The sequence below is a fragment of the Paramisgurnus dabryanus genome, chromosome 24, assembly GCF_030506205.2.
Source record: "Paramisgurnus dabryanus chromosome 24, PD_genome_1.1, whole genome shotgun sequence".
NCBI classification, from domain to species: domain Eukaryota; kingdom Metazoa; phylum Chordata; class Actinopteri; order Cypriniformes; family Cobitidae; genus Paramisgurnus; species Paramisgurnus dabryanus.
Window position 1 is genome coordinate 29819771 of NC_133360.1, and position 25508 is coordinate 29845278.

Here is a 25508-nt window from a genome sequence, read left to right on the forward strand (position 1 = left end):
CCGAGAGTAACTTACGCGTGCTGCTGCTATGTTCATTTAATTGTGACACAATGATTTTGTGTGTCCTTTTTGACTGTCTGGTGTTTCAGGTAACCGAATGCGTGAAATGCATCGATATTCATAATGATCATAATTCACAATTTAAGTATTAAAAATGTAAATATTTAAAATGGGAAGGCAAATATTTTATATATTTAATAAAGCACAACATGCCTGAGCTATATTTCATAATACTGTTAGTTTTTAATATAAATTTTCTAATTGCATTATTTGTGAAAATGTAGTCTGTGAGTGGCATGTTTTTATTTGTAACCAGTGCCAATGTGTTGTATTTAATAAAAAGTGTCATTTATAAGAATCTCGCAGGATATTATAATATTTTTTTCTGCAAGTACCGCATTTACACACATGCACGCCAAAACAGTAGGTGTCAGTCTAACCATGTTTATGTTTAAAAAAACAATGTCCTATTACATATTTTACAACTTGATATTTATTTTATTTTTTTACAACTTGATATTTACACGGTGTTGACAGTGCAGATACGTCACGTGCCCTTCAAAATTAAATTTTATATAGTCTATATAGATTGTTGTCTATAAGAAATAAGGGTTTGAACAAATTATTATTTCACAACATTTATGAGAGAGTAATTATTTTAAATAAATTGTTGGATTATTTCAAAACAAAACAGATTTACAAAACACTTAGCAAAACACTTTACAAATGATTAAATCAAACACAGTTTTTCCTTTATTTTATGCATTTCAATGGATCTAAATGTTGCCTACAGTATGCTTTAAGAAGGGGTCAGTTTTTTTTCTTCGATCTCGTCTTTCATTTAAAGGGTAGTAGACTCACCTAAATTAGGCAAAAAAAAAAAAAAAAAGATTTACAAAAACTGAATAAATATTAAGAAAAGGCACAATGTTCACACGACCATGGCTCAGACAAATACTGTGCTTTATTAAATGAAAACACTCATAATATTATGCATTTCCATTTTAAATATTGTGATCATACAATTCCTTTATGAACGAGCGTCAAGATGATAGCTCTCGACTCAATTTACGCATTCGGTTACCTGAAACATCAGAGTCTAAAAGGACACACAAAATCATTGTGTCACAATTAAATGAACATAGCAGCAGCACGCGTAAGTTACGCTCGAATCTGTAATGATCGATCAGTGACTATCAGTGCCACATGCCTCAATCAAACAGACCTAAGTTTTACTGAAATGTGTCAGTGTACGAGCAACCAAACGGAGTGGTATGAGCCACTGGACATCGGAAGTGCCACTCGACGAGCCACTAAAAAGTGGCATGAGCCACTGGACACCGGAAGTGCCACTCGACGAGCCACTGGTACGAGCCAATGGAACCCGGAAGTGCCACTAAACATAGTGGCACGTGCCAGTGGCTTCTGTGCGTAAGATGCCATGCCACTTTATGTTAAAACTGCTACTGGGCTTTTGAGATGAAATAAGGCAGGGCTGGATTTGAATTTGTCCATCGAGATCTGATTGGATCGTTTGAAGTTGGGTCGTGTTGCTAATTGCTAATCACTGCGATCTTCTCCCGGGGCCGGTTGCACCAGCTGTGCGTAAGTTACAACGTAGCTTAGTTACGACGTAAATAGGCACTAAGTTACAACTTACGCACTACTAAATGTTTTTGCGTTGCACCATTAAACTTAGTTTAAACGTAACAATACGTTGTAACTAAATATTTACGGAAGCCCCTGTCCATGAATAACGTTTGGAATAAGATGTCATCCAGATTATATAACATCGATGAGCTCGTATTAATTATGAAGAGCCGCAAATTCGTCAACCACTTTTCAAGAACTGTTTAATTTTCTGTGTATCCATCAATTAAAATAAGATTTAAAATTTCTTCCTGTTTATTTTCTCTTCCATGTGTGGGATATATATTTTCAATTAAAAGTGTAATGTTTTGAGTTCGATAACATATGCTTTAACGTCTTTTTTTAACTTTCAGTTTAGGCGAGACAAGAATGAGTTTGAAATTACGTACTGTTCAGACTATTTCCTGCTTGCCCATTATAAGGCTTGTGATTGGGTTAAGGAAAATAAACGTCATTCTATGCGACAACGCATTACTTTATGGAGAGCTTACGACCTACTAGCTACGTTCTTCCTTAAGAACAAGTGGTGCAACCGAATTAAGTAAAGAGTTAGTTATAAACTAGCTAGTAGTTACTAAGCCTCTAGTTTGGACTTTACGTCCCAGTTTAAGTAAGAACTTACGAACGACTGGTGCAACCCTACCCCGGACCCCGCCCACCTGCCATACTTTTGACCGGAAGTGAAGAGAGATCGTTTTGAGGAGGGGAGGAGATTTGCATTTTTGATTAAAGATTATGAGACACACGAATTTTTAAAAAATAATGAAGCTCACAGATAAGTCATTTGTTAATAATACCACACTATTAAAAATACATATATAGTTTTTCATTTCAATTTCATTGCGACTTTAAGGGCGGCTTGTATTCACAGTGTGACACTAGGAATGAATGAAAATTCACTAAACAGTAATAAAATATTCTGATATAAGATATAAAGTGAGTCCAAAATCAAAATATGTTGTGTATAAAATATTTTATAAATCACACACTATAAATATGACAAAGATGCAGAAACAGATAGTTGCAGTAAAATAAGACTTTTTAATAAGGTGAAGAAACATGATTTGTACCCCCCCCCCCAACACACACGCACGCACATACACACACACCCCTGAAAGAGGACTGTTTTGCAGAGCTTCTTTCCCGTGCTCCCTTTCTGTAGTTCAAGAGAGTTGAGTTTGGCAACAAGAGCATTATCTTTAAAAACACAGGCACAACCAATGACAACGAGTCAGACTGATAGTTGTCGATTCCAAACCGAGTCTCCTCAATGTCCTCCATACGAAAGGAAAACATCCTCTGTTCCAGATCCTCCCGCACAACGTGCATGACTGTTGACATCTCAGCTTTTTAAAGCTCGGCGGATCACGCAGCTCACAGCACCTTATAATAATAATAATAATAATAATAATAATAATAAATACACATTTATATAGCGCCTTACACAATACTCACAACAGAGAAACTCTTGTAATTATTACTTTACTTTACCCCATCTCTCCTTGCAGGGTGTACAGCGGCTGGTGCAGTAAACATAGCCTAGAGAACATTAGCTGGCTACGATTTCAGTAAAGTAAAATCAATAATCCTGGCTCTTTCTCAATTTTCTTGTAATATTCTATTCACAAAATACAACCAATAGTACCGCAATGTTAAAAGGTACTTGTGATAATAATCCTCCGAGCTCTATTTGCGATGGTCTGCCGAATAGAACAGGAAAATGCTCCACAGTGCTCTGGCATCTTATCTGCTGCCATGCACCGAAACTAGGAGAACGACCGGTTTAAGATGGCCGCCGTATTTCTCAGTCCCCAGCTGACCCCTTACGAAAATGAACCATGTTTTTTTTGTGGTAAAAGTTTAGTAACCATGTTTTTTTGGTCAATTGATTACTATGAGCAAAACCATGGTTTTACTACACTAACCATGGTTTAACTATGGTTTTTGAAAACCATGGTTGTCTAAACCATGGTTATTTTGTGGTAATTTTACTACAGTAGTAACCATGGTTTTTTGGTCTTAACTGTAGTAAAACCATGGTTCATTTTCGTAAGGGACAATAGGGCATCTAGTCTTCTATATGATATCTATGATCAATGCTGCAGTTTCAAAGACCGGAAGTGAATCTTCTTGACTACTTCTTCCTCTTCTTTCTAAGCGGATCGCATGCATAATCCAAATATTACCGCCATCTACTGACATTTCAATGATCTACATGCCAAGGTGTTGCCGCTCTCCATGCACGCACTGAAGGAGCAAACAGAGCTCAACCCTCGAAAATTAACCATGCTTTAACTACAGTTAGAAAAAAACATGGTTACCACAAAATAGCCATGGTTTTGACAACCATGGTTTTCAAGAACCATAGTTACATGGTTACTGTAGCAAAACCATAGTTTTGCTGTTCAATACACACACACAAAAAAACATGGTTACTACACTTTTACCCTAAAAATAACATGGTTAATTTTCGTAAGGAAAGACTCAGCCGCAGTGAATAAGTATGACTTACTAAAGTACTGCCTGTCTATTAGTAATATAGTGTATAAGTGTTGTGTTTTTATTGATCATATCTATCTAAAATAAGTAAAACATATTTCTATGGAGGAATAAAACATTTAATACAAACTCTAAAATAATTTAATTATTCTATTACTGGAAAAAATGTCTATTGAAATATTATAAACTAACATGTATTATAACACAGATTATTTAAAAAAAAAATACCTCAACACATTACACATTGTATTTAATCAAATATATAAATAACTGTAGTGACTTCAACACGATAAAGAAGACTTAAAACAGATATTTATTGAAAATGAATAAACATTTCATTTACTTTAGGTTAACATCTTACCACAGCAGTTAGCCGCATCTCCATTATTAAGGTACAACAATTAACAACATCATCTCTTCATATAGACGGGAATCAAAGTATATTTTAATTCTCACGTAAATTACTAAATGAAGAAAAAAAGAAATCGCTAGAATGTTAGACTGAGATAAAACGTATTGACAAATGAATAAACATCTCATTCACTTTAGGTTAACAGATCAGTTTAACGTTAGCCGCATAGCTTTCAGTTTTTACTACAATCAAAAGTTTTAACATCATATTCTCTTCATGGAAATCATTGAAATATATTTTCGTTTTCACATTTCGTTACCATCCTTACTAATGAAGAAAAAAGAAAGCGCTAGAATAAGTTGACTCTGAAGTAAAAACGAAATGACAAATAAATAAACATTTCATTCACTTTAATTAGTTTAAAAGAACCATTTATACAACAATGAAAAGTTTCTAACATCATATTATCCGCACATTCTCCTCAAATCGATTGGAAATCACTCATATTATATTTTTCGCGGTTTTTGCTGCATGCGAGAAAGTGGGTAGTCCCGAAGAGCAAGGGGTAAGCGCGTGCAGAGGAGCTCAAGCACATCACACATGCACACTAAAAGAATAATGGGTTTAATTATGCTTTCACTTCATTTCCTCAAAAAAAAAAAAAAAACATTAGGGAACGTTATAAGTTATTTTTAGATTATTTAAAAATAACCACCCTGCAACGTTATGGGAACGTTATTTTATGGTTCCAAAAATAACCAGAAAATAACCATTAGAGAACGTTCTGTGTCAGTTATTTTTAGGTTATTTAAAAATAACCACCCTGCAGCATTATTGTATGGTTACAAAAATAAAACCTAAAAAGAACATTTCCATAACGTTATTATTTGGTTCCCAAAAAAATAAACACAAGATAACAAAAAAAAATAACGTTAGGGGATTATGCGTTTACCCCTGCATTGTTTACCCCTGCACTGTTTAAGGACATATATTTTACCACAAGAATGCTGCTTAAAGGGACACTACACTTTTTTTGAAAATATGCTCATTTTCCAGCTACCCTAGAGTTACATTTTGATTTTTACCGTTTTGGAATCCATTCAGCTGATCAATTCAGATGACTAAAATATGACTAAAACTATATTGCATCTTAGTCAAAAGACTAAAAAACTAATTCAAAATCTGTTGTCAAAATTAATACCGCTTTTAAAGGCGCTCTAAGCGAATTGAAGCATTTTAGACCATAAAACATTTTTTGTTACATACCGGAAACATCTCCTCACTATCTGCTTGCTGCCTGTCCGCTGATCAAACTGTAAAAAAACGCGATCTCTGTAGACAGCCCAGGCTTCACAAACGGCAATATCAACATAGTGGCCAAACCTAGCATCACAAAACAAAACAAAGTATTCCAGCCAATAAACGACAAAAAGGATTTGGGGGTGGGGAAAGCACGGAAGGGAGGGGGAGGGGGAGGAGTTAGCTACGCTCTGTCTGTTTGAAAACAGTTTCAAATGTCAACAATAACTAACATCTCGCAGATTCGCTTAGAGAGCCTTTAAGTAACCTGATCCAGTACATGGCTTTGGTAAAGTCTTTTACCTTTATGAGTTTTCTGGTGTGACATTAAATGTTGACTTCGACTGAAACTCTTCCCACAAACACTACAGTGATGAGGTTTCTCCCCACTGTGAACTCTCTCGTGAACTTTAAAAGTATTTAATCCAGAGAAGCTCTTTCCACATTGAGAGCAGACGTAAGGTTTTTCACCAGTGTGAATTCTCTCATGGGTTTTTAAGTTACCTGGCTGAGCAAACGTCTTCTCACACTGAGAGCATTTGTAAGGTTTTTCACCTGTATGAATTCTCTGGTGTTTCACTAAATTGACATGTTGTTTAAAACTCTTCCCACAAACATTACAGTGATGAGGTTTATCTCCAGTATGAACTCTCTGATGACCTCTCAAATGAGTTAAAGTAGAGAAGCTTTTTCCACATTGAGAGCAGACGTAAGGTTTCTCTCCAGTGTGAATTCTCTTATGGATTTTTAAGGAATATAACCGAGCAAACGTCTTCTCACACTGAGAGCATTTGTAAGGTCTTTCACCTGTATGAGTTCTCTGGTGTTTCACTAAACTGTAAAGTTGACTGAAACTCTTCCCACAAACACTGCAGTGATGAGGTTTCTCTCCAGAGTGAACTCTCTTATGACCTCTCAAATAAGATGAATCAGAGAAGCTCTTTCCACAGTGAGAGCAGACGTAAGGTTTCTCTCCAGTGTGAACTCTCTTATGGATTTTTAAGGAATATAACCGAGCAAAAGTCTTCCCACACTGAGAGCATTTGTAAGGTTTTTCACCTGTATGAGTTCTCTGGTGTGACACTAAATGGTCATGTTTATTAAAACTCTTCCCACAAACATTACAGTGATGAGGTTTCTCTCCAGTGTGAACTCTCTTATGGATTTTTAAGGAATATAACCGAGCAAAAGTCTTCCCACAATGAGAGCATTTGTAAGGTTTTTCACCTGTATGAGTTCTCTGGTGTTTCACTAAACTGACATGTTGACTGAAAATCTTTCCACAAACACTACAATGATGAGGTTTCTCTCCAGTGTGAACTCTCTCATGAACATCAAGATATCCTTTGGTGCTGAAACATTTGCCACATTCACTGCAGTTGAAAGGTTTTTCACCACTGTGTGTCCTCATGTGTCTTTTTAGCCAAGATAAGTAGTCAAAATTCTTCCCACACTGCTGACAGTGAATCTTCTTCTTCTTGTCTGTGTGCTCTTCTGAATGAAGTTTCTTCTCTTGTAAGGTAGTAAAGCTGATCTCAGATCTGGTGAAGAGTTTCTCTTCTGTGTGTTTTCTCTCATGTCTCTCTAAATGTCTCTGTGAGCTGAATGTCTTTCCACAGGTGATGCAGGAAAGAGTTTGTGCTGTCTGTCGCTCTTTTGATATTGAGGACGTTTCTCCATCAGAAGATGATTCACTCTTCACATCTGAAAGAAACATAATAAAAATTAAAATTCTCCTTTCACTCATAAGCTTTATTCAGATAGTAATTGTTTCTCATTGGAACATAAGTTTTTTTTTAAAAACATTCATAAGGGGTAGTTGATGATTTTATTGTGTCCAAATCCAGAATGTCAGTGGTTTCCTCCAACCATCTAATCTTCCTGGCCACCAAAGTAATGTGGTAATTTAATTCCTGTCCAAACCCACATCTCTGATTTTATAAAACATGGTCACTGCAAAAGTCATTCTGCACATCATTATAGACCACTGAATATCACTGTATGGTCACACGCTTCACAGTTTTTATCGTTTATTATTAGGGGTGCACCCATAAATGCCGATAATACCTGGATGATAACTTTTTAATAACTAAATAACTATCATTTAAATATTTAAATAACTATAACTGTTTATAACTATAATTATTATACATATTCTTAATTATCATGAAAATACCTGAAAAGGTTTGAAGAACAGGGATATAAATATATGTCTAAGCCACTTCCTGGAGCTGCGTGTCATAGCTCCATGTCTATGGTTTGTCGTCTACAGCGCATATTGAGTTTGAGAGCGCCTTCTGGTTTTTGGATGTAGCGGTTTCACCGAAATTCATTGAGAAGCATAGCAAGCATCATCGGCCGATATATCGGTGCACCCCTATTAATGAAGTTAACAAGTTAATTAAGGTTCAGGAGCAGGACCACGCCTCAACTAATCAGCTCATTTCCTGTTTGTGTATATATACAACGAACCTACCTTCAACACACGTTTGTCTCAGTTTTTCGACATGGATTCCGAGCTGCAGATCAACCCCTCTGACTCCGAAGACGACCTATTCAAAAACTCTTCTCCGTCACAAAGTATCGTCATGTCTTCACAACAATCCCCAGGCAGCCAAAATTCACACCGGTTGCGTTCCATCGTATAAATCCCTCGATCTAACGGGCATTCACGGCACAGTTCATCATCGAAGATTTCTCCAACCCCAACTCGACAGGACCATTCTCCTCCGCAGACGAGAACTACCAACGATCGCCGGCGCAAACGCTCTCCTCGTCAACCGCGCCATTACACAACAAACCGCAGTAATTCTCAGCGACGTCCCCCAGACGAGAGAATACCATCAAGAATTGGACCGTGGCTCGCCTCCAGCGAGCTCTTAAAGACAAAGCTATCCACTTCAGCCGATCTGACAATAAATCAAGACTTTTTCAGCTTTTCACAGCATCTACACAGACTCCAATTTCAAATCCCGAGCCTCCAACACTTCCGGCTCTGACACGCGATCCTCCCATCGTCACTCATGACGTCACCGCACTGCCTCCACGGCGACCTCAGCCAGCAATATGTGCGCCACCTAGTGGAGACCAAGCAATACTACCCTCAACTTCCACATCAGATTTAACACAAATTATGACATCTTTCTTTGCATATTTAAACTCACAAACAGCTCAAAATCTCCAAAGTCATTCATCCCAGCATCCCTTCTTCTACCCTTCCTTCCAGCATCAACAGCCACATAGCTCCTGTAATTTCTGATTTTTCCCTACAAAATAACCCAATCCAAGTCCCTCAAGCAAACACAGGACTTCTACCTCTCAGCGGACCTTATCAAGCTTCTCCTATTTCTTAATTTTACCCAACTAATCCACCCCTTCTCCCCCTCCCCCCAACCATACCCCTCCCCCCCAACCATACCCCTCCCTTCCTCAAAACCCTCACATCCTCCAAATAAATACTAGTCCATATACCCTGGCCACAGCCGCACCGCCTCCTCGTCCAGCTTCATCATTTCACCGACCCTCCCCAGTCTCTTCAGCCTTACGTCTTCAGATCTTATCTCTAGCCCAGCTCCTCCCTCCATCCCTCATAAATACCAGCCAGCCCAGAGAGCTGCAAACCAGTCAAGGCTTAATGCAGTTCAGTCAGCCATTAAACTCTCGTTCTAAGGAACTCACTCCCACCAAATTTGCTTTAGCTTTCTTGATCTACAGAGATATAATTTGCTCCGTTTTTCCCGATCGAAGAACCGAGCTAGATGATTACCTTTCAATCATTTTAGACATGGGCGTGCGCTTCGGAGGGACGGGCTTCTACAACTATCATGTTCTTTTTGCCACCCAAGTAGCAGGCCGGTTACAGCAATTCAATCAGGGGAAATACTGGGGCACTCTTGATGCAGAACTCTACTGTTGGATCTTTGCAGCACGCACTTCCATGTCATGTGAACTATGCGGGGCATCATCACATCCAGCTTCAGCATGCACCATCACACCCTCCCAATTCCGACCTTTCTCACGCAAAATATCAGTATTCAATAGATTATCCGCAGCAGCTCCACCTCCTCCTTTAATTCCGAAACCTCTCAACAAACAGGCCACAGCCAACGTTCCACTTCCCAAAAGCATCGACAAAAGAGGACGACCGATCCTCTACCAAGGAGGCAGAATGGTGTGCAACAACTTCAATCATCTTGGCTGCTCTCTTTCCAACTGCAGATTCCTACACACCTGCTCCTTCTGCGGAGGCGCCCACTCCAAACCCTTCTGCCCCCACAACCCAACTACTGTACCCGACTGACTATTACAGTATCTTAACACACCAGTCAAGGAAGAAGAATAAGCCACCGCCTTACTAGACCACTCTGACAGAGAGTTCGTAGACTTCCTCGTTAATAGATTCAAAAAACGGCTTCCTTCCAGGCATAGAAATAATCCAAGACACTTCTCATCTCTCACATAACCTTCAATCCGCCCTCTCAGAACAAGACATTGTCGACACATTAATAGCCAAAGAAGTCCAAGAAGGATTCATGATAGGCCCGTTTAAAGAACCTCCTTTCTCTCTTTTTCGCATCAGCCCCATTAGAAATCCCAATAGTCGAAATCATAAATAAAGGGAGATCCCGTTCCCTGGCTATCATGCAATTAGTCCGCAGACTGACACTTATATCAGCGCAACATCAGTTCATCATCAGAGCAGCACACGTTCCAGGATACTGCAATAGCATAGCTGACTCATTGTCCCGTTTTTCTTTTCAGAAGTTCAGAATCTTAGCTCCAGAGTCAGACATGCATCCCACGCCAGTTCCACCATTTTCAGCCACCATTTTCAACTAAATCCACTGCTGGAAAACCTTTCAAACGCTTCGCGAGAAGCTATTCTCAACGGTACCCTCTCCGCTTACTGGACCGGTTGGAATTGTTTCAAGGCGTACCATTTCTTCTACCAACTCTCATTCCCTCTAATGAATGTTTGGCCCATCTGCAATTTCGTTACTCACGCCCATTCCTACCAAAACATCAGGGCTTCCTCCATTCAGACTTCTCTATCTGGAATTAACTACATATACAAACTCGCCACTGGCGACCAATGCCAAACCATTTCTCATCCCCATGTATCTATGCTGATTAAAGGTGGAAAAGAGGATGTTTGTTTAATACATTTTTGCAATATTACTTGAAACTCGTTAATAGATTCAAAATGATAAAAGACTATTTATTAGGTGCACTGAAAGTAATAAATTTAATATATGTCATTTGTGCATAAGGTAGGGCCTTAAAAACATCAGCCACTTGTTGACGTAATCATCGCATGAGCGATTGGCCCTCTGGCTTGTCAATCACTGCCATTACGTTCCTTGTGAGAGACGTGCAAACTCCAGTAACTTTAAACGAGTGACGCATGCGCATAGCGCATGAAACTCCGTCTTAAGTTTCGGTTTGTTTTCATTGTCGATCCTGCTTTCCTCCTCGAATTTGCACCACGGAAGAGAAGAAACCTGAAGGAGGACGTAAAAGAAAGACTTTTTAAGTCGCTGAGAAGAGGAGAAAATCGCATAAGAACGTAACTTAATGTAACCAGAGTCGTTATTGGAGAAACATTTCAACACTGGAGAGCAATGAAGGAACAGAGAGGTGTCAAGACAGACGCGCAGTTCGCAAAAATTCTTCCCGACAGGTAACAGTGATTATTCTTTCTTTGGGGAATAATTATTGTTGTACTGTTATTCAAGTATATTGACGTTGTTTGTGTACTGTAGTTGTAAGGCAGTGACCAGTCTGCTAAATGCTAGTTGAAATGGGGAGTAGCGTCGAATGATCTAACTTTACGTCTTATGTGTTTATTATCATATAATTTCACCAGTGTTTCCCATACATTGATTTATTTGTGGTGGCCCACCACAGAATCAACACTGGCCCCCACAAATAGAATTTTCATGATTCCCATTTACATTTTTATTTCACTATTTAAAACAGCTTAATTCGGCTTAAAATATATTTTGACATATAATACAGATCAAAAACATATACAGATCAAAGAGTAGAAGTGAAACATATTTCAGGTGCCAACACGAGATCAAATGAAACACGACATGATGACGTCACATATTTGCTAATTAGTGGGTGGCGTCATCACCACCACAGTCTCTCAAAATCCTGTGGGAAAGACTGATTAATGAATCCACTGACGCGAGTCACGCGACACAACATATGCCAGTGGTAAACAAACACTCGTGTTCAAATACTCGTGCACGAGTTTTGGAAGGCGTTCCCTAGAAATGAGCTGTGAAGGAGGGAGGCTGTTCTTACGCATGCGCTCATTTAAAAAACTCCGTAACGGTCTTTGGATTCTCAGTCGGCGGAAACATCCTCTTTTCCACCTTTAAAAGGTCTACGAAAACAAGAACCAATCCCCAACGTTAAACGCCTGGCCTTAACTTCTGACCTCCTCAGCCAATGCATACACACACTACGTTCCGGCTACTCAAGCCCATCGACCAACCAAACATTAGAATCCATGTTCCTTCTCGCATTTTTCGGCTTCCTGAGATGCTCTGAATTCGCCCCGTCGACTTCAACCTTTGATCCAGCCATCCATCCCAGCCTCTCAGACATCACCGCTAGGGCTGGGTTTCGATTCAAATTTCAAGAATCGATTCGATTCCGATTCTCAAGATCTTGAATCGATTATCATTGTTCGATTCGATTCGATCCGATCTGATCCCATCTTCGAGATTTAGATAAGTGTTTTAAAAAAAGCCCGAAATGGTGCAAGATGGGGGGGGATGACCAAAAATCTATTCCACAGAATGAGTCATTTTATTTCATGGTAACTGTATATTTCATGGTATACATGTTTTTCAGTTTATATTGTTTTTGGATTATAAAAATGTGCAGTTATTTGTCACTCACTCTAGCTTTTAACTGCTCACCACAGTTTTAAAATATGGACAATTTAAAGTAAATAATGTTAAAGTGAAAATGCCCAGAGGATAACAACAAGTCTTGATAGACAGAATCTTGTTTTTAATTGAGTTATTAATTTTGTAGACTATTGAAGCTATAGTATGCATTGTATTTTGTATTTATGCATACATTATAGGCTTGGGCGGTAATACGGTAATATGGTATACCGCGGGATCTAAAAATAGCAAAGGTATCAGTTTCTATACCGCCATACCGGCATTTAAAAAAAAACAATGAACTTATATAGCAGACAAGGATTAAATATTAAATTAGGGAGGGCGAAATCTAAAAATTTTCTTTACCTACCATCGAGCCATTAACCAAAGAGTTTAAAATATGTTACGCTGTTTGAAATAACAGCTATTTCGAGCTGCGCATGCAATTTCGCAACTCTGTCGCATCTCTCTGCTGCTCTGCCTCCGGCTCATCCGAAACATCATTCCCGCAAACGCGTCGCCGAGGAGCTTGTATGCTGCTTATGCAATCGGAGGACAAATGACTCCTTAGTTTCAAAATGGTTTGAGTAAGGTGATCGCGTGGAAAATAAAGGCGTTTGTCTCAGTAGAAGCTCATTTGAAACATTGCCGCGGCTTATTTAAGAAAATGACAGCTCCGAAGAGAAGCCGCTTAAGTTTGAGGTAGTGCTAAAAATAATAAAGAAAGATGATGATCATCATCACCTTATCAGTTAGCACTGAAATGTAGATGTAATCTATTTCCAAATCTAAGCCCATCTTATGCGGAATGTTGCCTAATAGACTGCAACACGATGGATAAAACAGGCACCTTCAGAATGCATAAAAGACGCACCGCCAAGGCAGGTCTAACTCACTCTGTGCCTTCTAATAACGACTAGAACAACTCTTTTGTATAATTATAATTACTTTTTTATTTTTCAAAAAGACAAGTGTCAACTTCTATTAAGTGAAACATGGACGATGCAATGCTCTGCTTATGCGAGCCGCAAGAAAGCCCTTGTCTGCTTTAGAAAGAATGCAGCAAAGATATTTAATGCTAATGTATGAGTTTCATTAATTTATGGTGAGATCCGTGCGTTCTAGTTAACAATGCAATGCAAGCGAACGCGCCGTGCCGGCGCCTCCATGTCACGGTTATTATATTCTCTACTATATTTACTTTTTATTTATTAAATACATGCAATTGGTTGATGAAACATTTATTAAAATTAAGACACAATTTATACAAAACGAAATTCACTTTAAAGAAAGGCTTTCTACAAAACAAAACCTAATTAAGTGGTAAAAATGTCTAATGATTTACAAAAACAAAACTTAATCTGCACTTTACTGTTAAAAGACGTAAATGTTAATAATTTGGAATACAACCAGGAAAGACTTTCGTTTTAATTATTTTATTGCTGGATTTTACAAAAAAATATTTTTATTTTATATGCTGGAATATGCAGAAATATAAGTTAACAGAAGGAGGACTTTCGTTATTTCATTAAAATATGGTGGAATGTGCAGAAAATAGGTTTAAATGTTGAGCAATTTTTTTCAAGTCTTGCTTTGATAACATTTTAGCTTGATGCAATGTGAGTGCACAAAACCAAACGCCGTGACCTCGCGCCAGAACCCAAATGCCCTGACCTTGCGCCAAATGTTTTTATTGGTTTATAAGTACAAACAGGCGAGTTATGAAAAATTGAGTGTGAGGGATTTGTTCACTTCACACAAAAAGATCCTGGAAATTGGAATGAGATGGCTAACTGTAGTAGCGTTTAGTCCACTGTCTATAATAGCCTAATTAAGAGATCACTTTTTAACCAGCAACTGGTTAATTCTGTTTGACCTTTGTATTTAACTTTTTTATAAACTGCTAGTTGTTGCTAATAAAAGTTGTTAATATTGTTGTGCATGTTATTTTGCTATTTTTTTCAGTATTAGTGTTTGGTATTCAGTTTCTGAAGGGTTTAGGCACAAGCCAACATTATGGTGACGCTGTCTGAGCCTTACGTCATAATTTTATAATTATTCACGGTAATACCGTATACCGGGGTAAAATAGGGAGGCGGTTTGATGGTATCAAAATTTGGATACCGCCCAAGCCTAATACATTACATAAAAAAATAGGCAGTATGTAAAATGAACAGGTATAAATATATGCACAAACCTACAGACAGGATAAATACCTGTATATGAGAGTCGGAGCTCTAGATATATATATTATGACGGGTGCTATAATGTGATGAAGTCTGTTTTAAGGTCTTGATGCTCTTTACTTTCTATTGGACCTTAACATTTGCGTCTCTTTCTCGTCTTTCTGATCAAAGATGTTTGTACTATAAGCGAATTAGGCGTCAAACTAATTCTCCAGCAGCGCACGTGTCACTGATATAAATGCAAGTTTTGTCTTAGCTTGCTTAAAGTTCAGAAAACTTTACAACTATAAGCATTATGTGTAAGAAAGAAGAACTCTTTATTTGGTGTCCCGTTGCGCGCGCCTCAAGAAACCTCTGCCCGTCAGAGACCGGCTGCATGAGCACAGAGGGAGGGACAGAGAGAGTTTCGCTGGAGACCTGCGGTGGATTTACTGGCGCTTATTATAAAAATAACACAAATAACTCGTATATTTGTTATGAGTGGATTATTTTACATATAGATCGCAGCTTTGAGCATTTCTAGAGTTTTCAAAACAACCGCTTGCTTAACGTTACTGACTGCTATGTTCGTTGTTTTAATGTCCTTCCACCTCGCGCGCATGCGTGAATTCAATGACGCGGCAAGTTTAAGTTATTAATTATTAAATCGATTCTCTGAGTTAAGGATCGATCTTTAGAAATAAACATGAAAATCGATTCAGAATCGATGAATCGATTTTTTCAACTCAGCCCTAATCACCGCTCATATGCCAGATTCTATGATCTACAACCTAAAGAGAAGCAAAACCGACCAACTTGGAGAGTCATTTCCAATATACATATTTTGCCTCCACTCATTCCTCAGTCCTTACGAGCCAATTTCGGAATACGTTTCTTCTAGATATGCCAACCATTCATCTCCCAAAGAACCACTCTTTCTCACAGAAAACAGAAAAATGGCTACAAGATTTTGGTTTAACAAACACTTCCAAAATATTCTCAGGGCCTCCGGCATATCTCCGAACTTTACTCTCTACATTCATTCTGGATCGGAGCAGCCACTACGGCCGCCAGGATGGGCATCTCAGATGAGACAATCAGGGTCTTAGGTCGCTGGTCATCTGAAGCATACCGCTCGTACATCCGTAATAATATTCACGATCTCCGTCAAGCCCAAGCCCCCATCGTTTCATCCAAACCTTTTTAACTCCGCTTACTGCCTACCGAGACGAAGCCCCCACTCTGAGTCTCCCGGGTCAAACTCTCTGATCAGCCAGATGGAGAATCAATGTAACTCCTCCTTTTCCCATTTCTGTTTGACCCTTATTTACTAATAAAGCTAATAGCAATTCTGCGCAGTTGTGGCATGGTCCTTGCTAGTGAATGCATTTTAAACACTAGCTGCGTTTACATGGACATTTGTAATCCGTTTAAATGATCAATCTGAATAAAAATGCTCCATGTAAACACCTCAATCGGACTAAAAAGTGCCAATCTGATTAAAAATCTAATCCGCTTGTTAGGGGTGGTTTATACCTTTTGTAATCCGCTCAAAAGGACATGTATACACTTGATCGGATGGATAACTGAAACTGGGACGCTCTGCGCATGTGCCATCTTTTCTTTTTTAATGGCGTGTGGCAAACCCACTGAAAGGCGCATTTCCGCCACCTACAGGACGGGAGTGTGGAGCATAATTGTGAAAAGACAACAGAAGAAACATACCGGAAAGAATAAAATGATCATCGTCGTCAAAATCATAACTGTCATCTTCATCAGTGCGATCTTCCTCTTCTGTAGGTTCAGTTTTTATTTCCGTAGTTTCAGTTTTTATTTCCGTAGTGTCAGTTTTTATTTCCGTAGGTTCAGTTTTGATCTTCATCATGAGGTTCCTGAAGTCGATGAGTTTGACTGAACACATGTTGAGTTTGGTCTGCAGGATCTGCTGCTGTTCTCCAGCGTTACAGACAGAATCCAGAGACTCTGTGGAGGTTTGATCAGTAGATTCATCATCCTGTAAACACTCTTCAGTTTCTTCTGATTCACAGCAAATCACATCCATCTCATCTCCCAACAAACAGAATCTAAAACTGATGTAAACACAGCGGCTGAGCTCGTGTCTTTTCTTCTTCTTCTTATGTGGGTTTACTGGCGGGTTGCAAACCAACAGTAAAGGTGCATACCGCCACCTACTCTACTGGAGTGTGACAAATATAGTCTGCATGACTCTGATTAAATTCTATTAATTACCGCGATGTTTTTAAGAACCTCATTATTGCCCTTATTAGCCTACCCGTATATTCTTCTTCTTCTTCTTCTTCTTCTTCTTCTTCTTCTTCTTCTTCTTCAACAAACACTTCCAAAATATTCTCAGGGCCTCCGGCATATCTCCGAACTTTACTCTCTACATTCATTCTGGATCGGAGCAGCCACTACGGCCGCCAGGATGGGCATCTCAGATGAGACAATCAGGGTCTTAGGTCGCTGGTCATCTGAAGCATACCGCTCGTACATCCGTAATAATATTCACGATCTCCGTCAAGCCCAAGCCCCCATCGTTTCATCCAAACCTTTTTAACTCCGCTTACTGCCTACCGAGACGAAGCCCCCACTCTGAGTCTCCCGGGTCAAACTCTCTGATCAGCCAGATGGAGAATCAATGTAACTCCTCCTTTTCCCATTTCTGTTTGACCCTTATTCACTAATAAAGCTAATAGCAATTCTGCGCAGTTGTGGCATGGTCCTTGCTAGTGAATGCATTTTAAACACTAGCTGCGTTTACATGGACATTTGTAATCCGTTTAAATGATCAATCTGAATAAAAATGCTCCATGTAAACACCTCAATCGGACTAAAAAGTGCCAATCTGATTAAAAATCTAATCCGCTTGTTAGGGGTGGTTTATACCTTTTGTAATCCGCTCAAAAGGACATGTATACACTTGATCGGATGGATAACTGAAACTGGGACGCTCTGCGCATGTGCCATCTTTTATTTTTTAATGGCGTGTGGCAAACCCACTGAAAGGCGCATTTCCGCCACCTACAGGACGGGAGTGTGGAGCATATTCACACGTGCAATGACGTAGAATTGCCGTAATGACATGTGACGCAAATAACTCGAGTTTGTTTTGTTGAAGGAAGTCACAAGAAGTGATTGTCTTGTTAATCTTGTTCCTATTATCCTTCCAATTCCCCATAAAGTGATACAAGACGGCGTTGTCCGGTCAGTCCATGATTTATTCTCTGATCCACAAACGTGCGTGTTTGGACTCGCTCTCGCGAATGGTCTCTCTGCAGCACTGCATGAAGTAAAATACTCTTTTTGGGCACAAGTGAATGGGTGTTTTTGCTGCTGTGAGGCACAAAGGAAATCTTGAAACAGCGTGAAACTATATTTGTGCAATGTGCGCATGTCAAATTATCAAATCTGATGTAAATCTTGTGTCATATAAACACGCACATCAATCCGATCACATTATTAAGTGTTCATGTAAACGCTATGATAGGATTTATTAATCGGAAGGAATTTAATCCGATGGAGGCAAAATGTGTCCATGTAAACGTAGCTACTGACCCACCAGATTAGACAGTCTTTGTGCCATTCACCATGATCAGTTAAGAAGGGTTGAATCTATCCTGTTAGATAATTCTCATCCCTTACAGGGTTGAATTTCAGATGTTCCGTTTGGGATTACACTTTAAACTTAACCAACAGATATAAACACTCTTTTGTGCCTGCAGCCATTCTGCTTCTCAATCCTATAAAGAACCACAGATAACTTGGTGATTTACTATTTATTGATGGTTTGTTTTTATTATTTTAACCATGCCCGCATGGTAGACAATTTTTGTATTGGTATTATGTGTGATTTGTTACTACCTGTTGCACAATGAATTGCTCCACTGACAAATAAAGAATTTGAACTTGAACCATGATCACTCATCTTTATAAACTGAAAGCTGGATTGTCCATCTAACAGTAACATGAAAATGTATTTCACGGCAAATACCTAAAAATAATTAATTTAAATCTACAATACAACAATGTACACATGTACAACAACAGCATAATCATGCTAATGTAGTGTCTTAACATATGGCTGTGTGACAATATGGTTTGTTTTTATTTATAAAACAGTTCCAGTCCTTGATTCGGATTCGTCAATAGTTGTACTTTACTCCACTTTGCGTTGTGAATAATACAATAAACCAGCTTACCTTACTGCTTCTTAAATATTGCTGTTTTACACATTTAATATCAGGGGATCCCTGCATGCCTTTCACTCAAAGGGGTCCTTGCCCTAAAAAATGTTGAAGACCCCTGCTGTCTAAATGAGTCTGATGTTTTCATAAAAATAAAAGCATTAAGCTCTCGTCTAGCGAATCCAATGCTCTAAATAGTCATTAAACATCTCTAATTATCTTTTTATGTATCTTTAAACGTATTTTTACGTTTTATGAGTACCGTAATACAAATGATGCCCGTCCATCCATCTGACATTTTGGTTTCAGCTTTAAAACATGCAGGAATTAGAAAATAAAGTCTAGCACTTGCTTGATGTTAAAATAATTATCAAGAGCGAGAAGACTCAAAAACGATCTTCCTCACACTGACTGACACATGCGCGAGCAGCGCGACCCCAATATAGACATATACAGATATAATCAGTTATGTCTTAATTTAATGTTTGGGTTTGGTGTTGGTGGAAAATATGTGATGTGTAACAACATATTATCCTCGCATTATACAGTAGATCTTAAAGCTGCCACTCATGTCAATCAAAACAATAAAAGAAGAAAAAAAGTTTAAGATATGAAGAGTTTGGTTCTAAAACGCCATAAACGCAAAAAAAAAAAAAAAAAAAACGAGTTACTGCCAAAATCAGTATTATCAGGTCAGTATTTAAAAATAAATTCTTAATTTTACGCAAAATACAATATCCGCCGTGTTATTCTGTCATATTTTCTCCATTTTCCCCAAAAACGCAATAAACGCCACTCCTCCTTTTCTGCAGAATGCAATAAATCCACTCAACAAATCACAGCGCACCATTCCACACATTGTAAACAAACAATGGCGGCACGTTGAACACACGGAATCTTAGGTTTACTCATCTTGTAGGCTAATTAGTGAACAACAAACAAACAAAAACAAAATAATACTTTAATGCCATGGATAAACCTGCAGCTTAATTACACAGAATTCATGATAAATTAATGTATTTCATAAAATGTCATAAAACTGGGGCCCCCCTGGCACCATCTCGCGGCCCCCAGTTTGACAACCACTGGCCTAATCAACTAAATGAATATATCATGGCAAAGATGAATGCACATGTATATATTGATTCAATAGATTTATAGCATTTTGGGGAAAAAAAACTTGGATTTGGATTTATTGCATTTTGTGGAAAAAATATTTCGTTTTATAATAAATCTTTGAAAATTAAATTATGGATTTTAATTTTGTATGTTTTTATAACCTAAAGATGCAATGTGAACGTCTTTAACAGAAAATAGTGGTTTTCATCTTGTCACATTCTTGGTATAGAAAACAAGTTTTTACCAAAATTAATCTAAATTGATTTATTTCGTTTTGGAACCGAACTCTTCATATATTGATTTTGTTTTTGACTTTTTGTGTTTGCCAAATCTAGTAGTTTTACCAGTTAGTTTAAGGTTTGTATGTAGTGAATTTGGACTATGGGAGTAAAATTTTCAACATGGTTAAATGCTCAAATTAGTTATTCAGAATAAAAAGAGATTGAAAAATCCTTTAAAATGACACAAAGACATTGTCTATGGGTTCAAGAATAACAAAATACTGGCCATTTAACACTCGAAAGTCATTTCTTTATTTTGTCCCATTGTTTTTCATCTTGTGGGTGGTAAAACTCATTCAAATTAATTCAAATTTCGTTCACTTGTAGTTTAGCAATTAAAACTAAATGTATATTACAATTTCAATAATGTTTTTACTTCGGACGTCGCCTGAAAAAATCCGAACTTGCACTCTGTCAACTTCAAAGAGGTGTAGTTCTGTCATGTTTTGTCAGCTTCCAACAAATCATTGTTGAAGTTTGTTAATTGAGAATGTCAAAATATAAATAACTCATTTTTGAGAATTTGCTCATTACTGACTCAGTTTGCCAGCACGGGTCACAAATAATGCAGCAGCAAACAGAAATGAAGAAAGAAAAGGGTGTTCTTCAGAAAAGAAAACTCATATACAAAACAATGGCTGATGGATCTGTCGAAAATGGTTTAAACATACGTTTGCATAAAGCATCTATTTGTCCACATCCATGTTGATTAGAACATTAAAAACTTTGTTAATTAATATTATTTAATTAAGGTACATTTTAAAAACAGATAAAATGTCTGATTAATTTGCGATTAATTTAGATTTAATATTTTAATCGCTTGAGAGCTAGTAATTAATTGTGAAAAGACAACAGAAGAAACATACCGGAAAAAATAAAATGATCATCGTCGTCAAAATCATAACTGTCATCGTCATCAGTGCGATCTTCCTCTTCTGTAGGTTCAGTTTTTATTTCCGTAGTGTCCGTTTTTATTTCTGTAGCTTTAGTTTTTATTTCTGTGGGTTCAGTTTTGATCTCCATCATGAGGTTCCTGAAGTCGATGAGTTTAACTGAACACATGTTGAGTTTGGTCTGCAGGATCTGCTGCTGTTCTCCAGCGTTCCAGACAGAATCCAGAGACTCTGTGGAGGTTTGATCAGTAGATTCATCATCCTGTAAACACTCTTCAGTTTCTTCTGATTCACAGCAAATCACATCCATCTCATCTCCCAACAAACAGAATCTAAAACTGATGTAAACACAGCGGCTGAGCTCGTGTCTTTTCTTCTTCTTCTTATGTGGGTTTACTGGCGGGTTGCAAACCAACAGTAAAGGTGCATACCGCCACCTACTCTACTGGAGTGTGACAAATATAGTCTGCATGACTCTGATTAAATTCTATTAATTACCGCGATGTTTTTAAGAACCTCATTATTGCCCTTATTAGCCTACCCGTATATTCTTCTTCTTCTTCTTCTTCTTCTTCTTCTTCTTCTTCTTCGTGTTGTGTTTATTGGCGGTTCCTCGTAGGGCATTAGCGCCATCTTCTGGATATAATTTTTTCTCTTCATTGGTTTTAAGGGCGGCTTGTATTCACAGTGTGACTCTATATTGCCATCTTCTGGAGATGTTTATCTCCTGCACACAATCACGTCAATTTCTTGTCACAAGTCTCGTTTTACCTAACAGAATATAATATAATCACAAATGTGTAAACCACTGTTAAATATATATTGACATATATTTTAAATACATATTTTCAAAATATATTAAAACATGAAGCTTCAAACTGATGTTGCATGTGTAAATATGTTTATATATGTTTCAACATTTGTCATGGATGAAATTATACATCATATTTTAATTAAGTCAGTTACTTTTTACTTCTATAATAACTAAATACTGGCTTACATTGTCATGTTTATTCTCTGGTTTCGTATCTTAGCCTACACTACAACCCTATTCATAAAACTAAACACCTGAAGTAGGTAAAGTTTGAATGTAAACAAATAAGATGGCACGTGCCTACCCTTTCTAAATAAACATGAAAGCAGCTGGTAAAATTGATCTTTTATAGGTAAAAACACATTATTTCAAACAGTTTCCAATTAGTAGTGCGGAAGTGGAATATTCAAAATATAGAGAAAAATATGAAAACAAAATCATAATTAAAAGTAATTTATTCATCTGTTTTATTCAAGAAAAATGGCAAATAATAGTATTGTCGATGTTCATACTGTCATTTGCAGATTCATCCTACAAATCCAGCCTTGACCTCTTCATTCATGGTTTAAGTAAGCAGTGATTACAAAAATGAAAGAGCAGAAATATAGTTTCTGGTTACAGTGCAAAAGAATTGCACTGCAACTGTTTATTGCATAAGCTGTCACCACTATTTTTCCTTCCTATGCATACTGTGCAATATTATTTTACTCTCACATCAAAAAAATGGCTTCTTCTAGACATACTGAAATCAATAAATCCGCAATACTGCTGGCAAACAGACTTGGGCTAGTTAACAAATCAGGTCTCCTTGGCAACAGCAAGTGGGCGGGTATAAGCAGATAGTGGGCGGGCATTATTCTAACGAACACGTCCACGTAATCAGGTCACGAAAATAACTGTAGAACTACATCTCAGGCATTTACTGTGATACATTCGGTTAAAAGAGAATATCTTCCTTTAAGATTGGACTCCGAGCTTTGTAACTCTGCACATCCCTGTTAAGAGGGCTCTTTAAATTGCTCTTATTGTTTTCTTGTTTTAGTATTATTTTATTTGGCATTGTTTTATTACTTTCATTGGTTATTTTTCAGCACTTTGGTCAGTCCTGTACAGGCCATAGCCGGATATCATTTGCAATTTAAAGGCTGATGTGGGTGGCCATACGTGCCATTTTCACTCTACGCGTCCTGGCCAGGATTTCGGGTGCGTCCTCCAGACTGCATGTGTCATCGAGGTTTAATATTTCAAGTTCTATTGCAATAAAGCAACTTTGTATATCATTTGCTTTATGTGTATGATCACACAGTAAGTGTGCAGTGTGGTTACTGTGTCCCACACATTGTGATCACATTATGAGGATCCTGTGAGCTCATGGTGACTTCACTGAGAGACTTGACTGAGATAAGATAATAATCCAAAACAAACATCAAAATCAACACAAAATGGGTCACTGAGCACATAATGAAACTTTTACCATCGAGTCCTCTGACCTGAACTCTGTTGAAAATAAGAGGAGTGAACGGAAGAGAAGAAGCACCATCATAGAGCTGTGAATCTGAAAGATACCGTATGAAGAAAATGATCTCTGATCTCTCATCAGGTGTTCTCCAAACTCTTTAAGCATTAAAGAGGAAAACTCAGAGCTGTTATTTTGGGAAAATGACGTTGTAATAATTGGTGGAGAATAATTGTGTCCACAAAATGCCAATTACTTTTGTCATTGTGGCCTACATGAACTAGAGAAAAACATTTCGCAACCAAGTGTTTTCCACACTTTCAATTTTTTGACTACAGTGTATGAAAGGATAGAATTTTGTGATTTTTTAAATAAAAGTTTTAAAGGATAAACAATGGAGATTTATTTTCACAGCCGCTTTTGTTCATATTTACCAAGGGTGCCAATATTAGTGGAGCACACTGTAAATAAACTGAACTTAAATCTCACATAAACCTTCAGATAAATTAGATGGCAAGCTCACTCCAATTTCCATAATATTCTGTGGTAAATTGTGTTGAAACAGTATTCACTGGAAAAAGAAAATAGGAAGTTAGTGTATATTGTATGCTGGCCCAGGTGAATATTTCTGAAAGTGATATGTATTGCATGTAAATAATAGTTTCATAGTAAAAGCTGTTTGTGTGAGCCGTGAGAACAGAAGAGAAGCACGCTTGAGTGCCTGTGAGATCTTTCTGTGGGAGTATAAAGAGATAAGAGAGCACCTGCATGCTATCAAAAGACTGGCTGTGTGAGAGAGATTTCTGTGAATCTGAGTGATTTTAATTTCATCTTTAAAAACAGAGCTTTTGATTTTACTTTTCTCTCTTTTTTCTTAATTGTACTAAATAAAGTAGTTATGGGTGATGATAATGGTTTAAAATATGATAGAAGATAAAAGATAGCTGCAGAGAAAATGAGAAACATTAAGATTCAAACTGAAAGGCATTCATAATCACTTCTGGAGAGAGTAACAAAGATTTGGCAGGAATACAGTAATAAAGATTCACATTTTATAAACATAAAACATAAACTACACACCTTGTTCTGCTCGCCAAGGGGTGCAAAATTTCAATATGATGCTACTTGCAATAGTTGCTGACTTAATTAAAGAAGTAAATTATAGAGCTGCAGAGACGGGCAGAAAAACACGAGCAGAGAGGAAAAACTTTTTGCCGTTATTCAAGTTCCGGGGTTCACAGTCTTCTCCATAGATATGTATAAAGGTTAGATGTCACACCCGCGCTGCTGGCCAATTGAGTGGAACGTCCGCATTTGGCGGCCATCTTACCACAGGCAGCTCGCTCACTCGTAGCATTTGTGGTTTAATGGTGCAGGTACTTTTAAATGACCATAATTTTCTACCGATTTTCAAACGGTTTGGTTTGTTATAAACGTCAAAGATGTACATATGACACTGCATACTTATACAAAAAAAAAATAATGAAACATGTTAAAGCATCCAGATTTATAGCCACGTTAATAACGCTTGTAAGAAACCAAACAGTTTGAAAATTGGTAGAAAACGGAGCAAGTTATGGTCATTTAGCGAGCGATCGCCCTGTGGTAATATGGCCGCCAGCCAGGTGATGACGTTAGAGACTCCGCTGTAACACATCTAGCCTTTATACATATCTATGATCTTCTTCTTCTTCTGGATTTTAATGGCGGATGGCACCAACTTTAAGGTGCATTATCGCCACCTACTGTATTGTACAGGAATATGGACCAGTTTTTTTATTAACAAACAAAAAATCAAACAAATAAAAACCCAACAAAAAACAAAAGCAAACAATATTTTTTTATTAAAAAATTATTTTTATATATGTTT

At 37.7% G+C, this 25508-nt stretch overlaps 1 protein-coding gene across 1 annotated transcript in view; it reads right to left on the minus strand.

Moving 5' to 3' along the window:
- LOC135741156 (uncharacterized) overlaps window positions 1-17198 on the minus strand; it is a 28938-nt gene extending 11740 nt beyond the window's left edge. Inside the window, exons 1-3 of the mRNA XM_065259807.2 lie at window positions 16596-17198; window positions 6066-7504; window positions 1085-1099 (exon numbers count right to left, since the gene is read on the minus strand). Coding sequence (XP_065115879.1) covers window positions 1085-1099; window positions 6066-7504; window positions 16596-16932 — 1791 coding nt within the window. The 5' untranslated portion in view covers window positions 16933-17198. The remainder of the gene's footprint in view (window positions 1-1084; window positions 1100-6065; window positions 7505-16595) is intronic.
- Between the last annotated feature and the right edge of the window lie 8310 nt (window positions 17199-25508).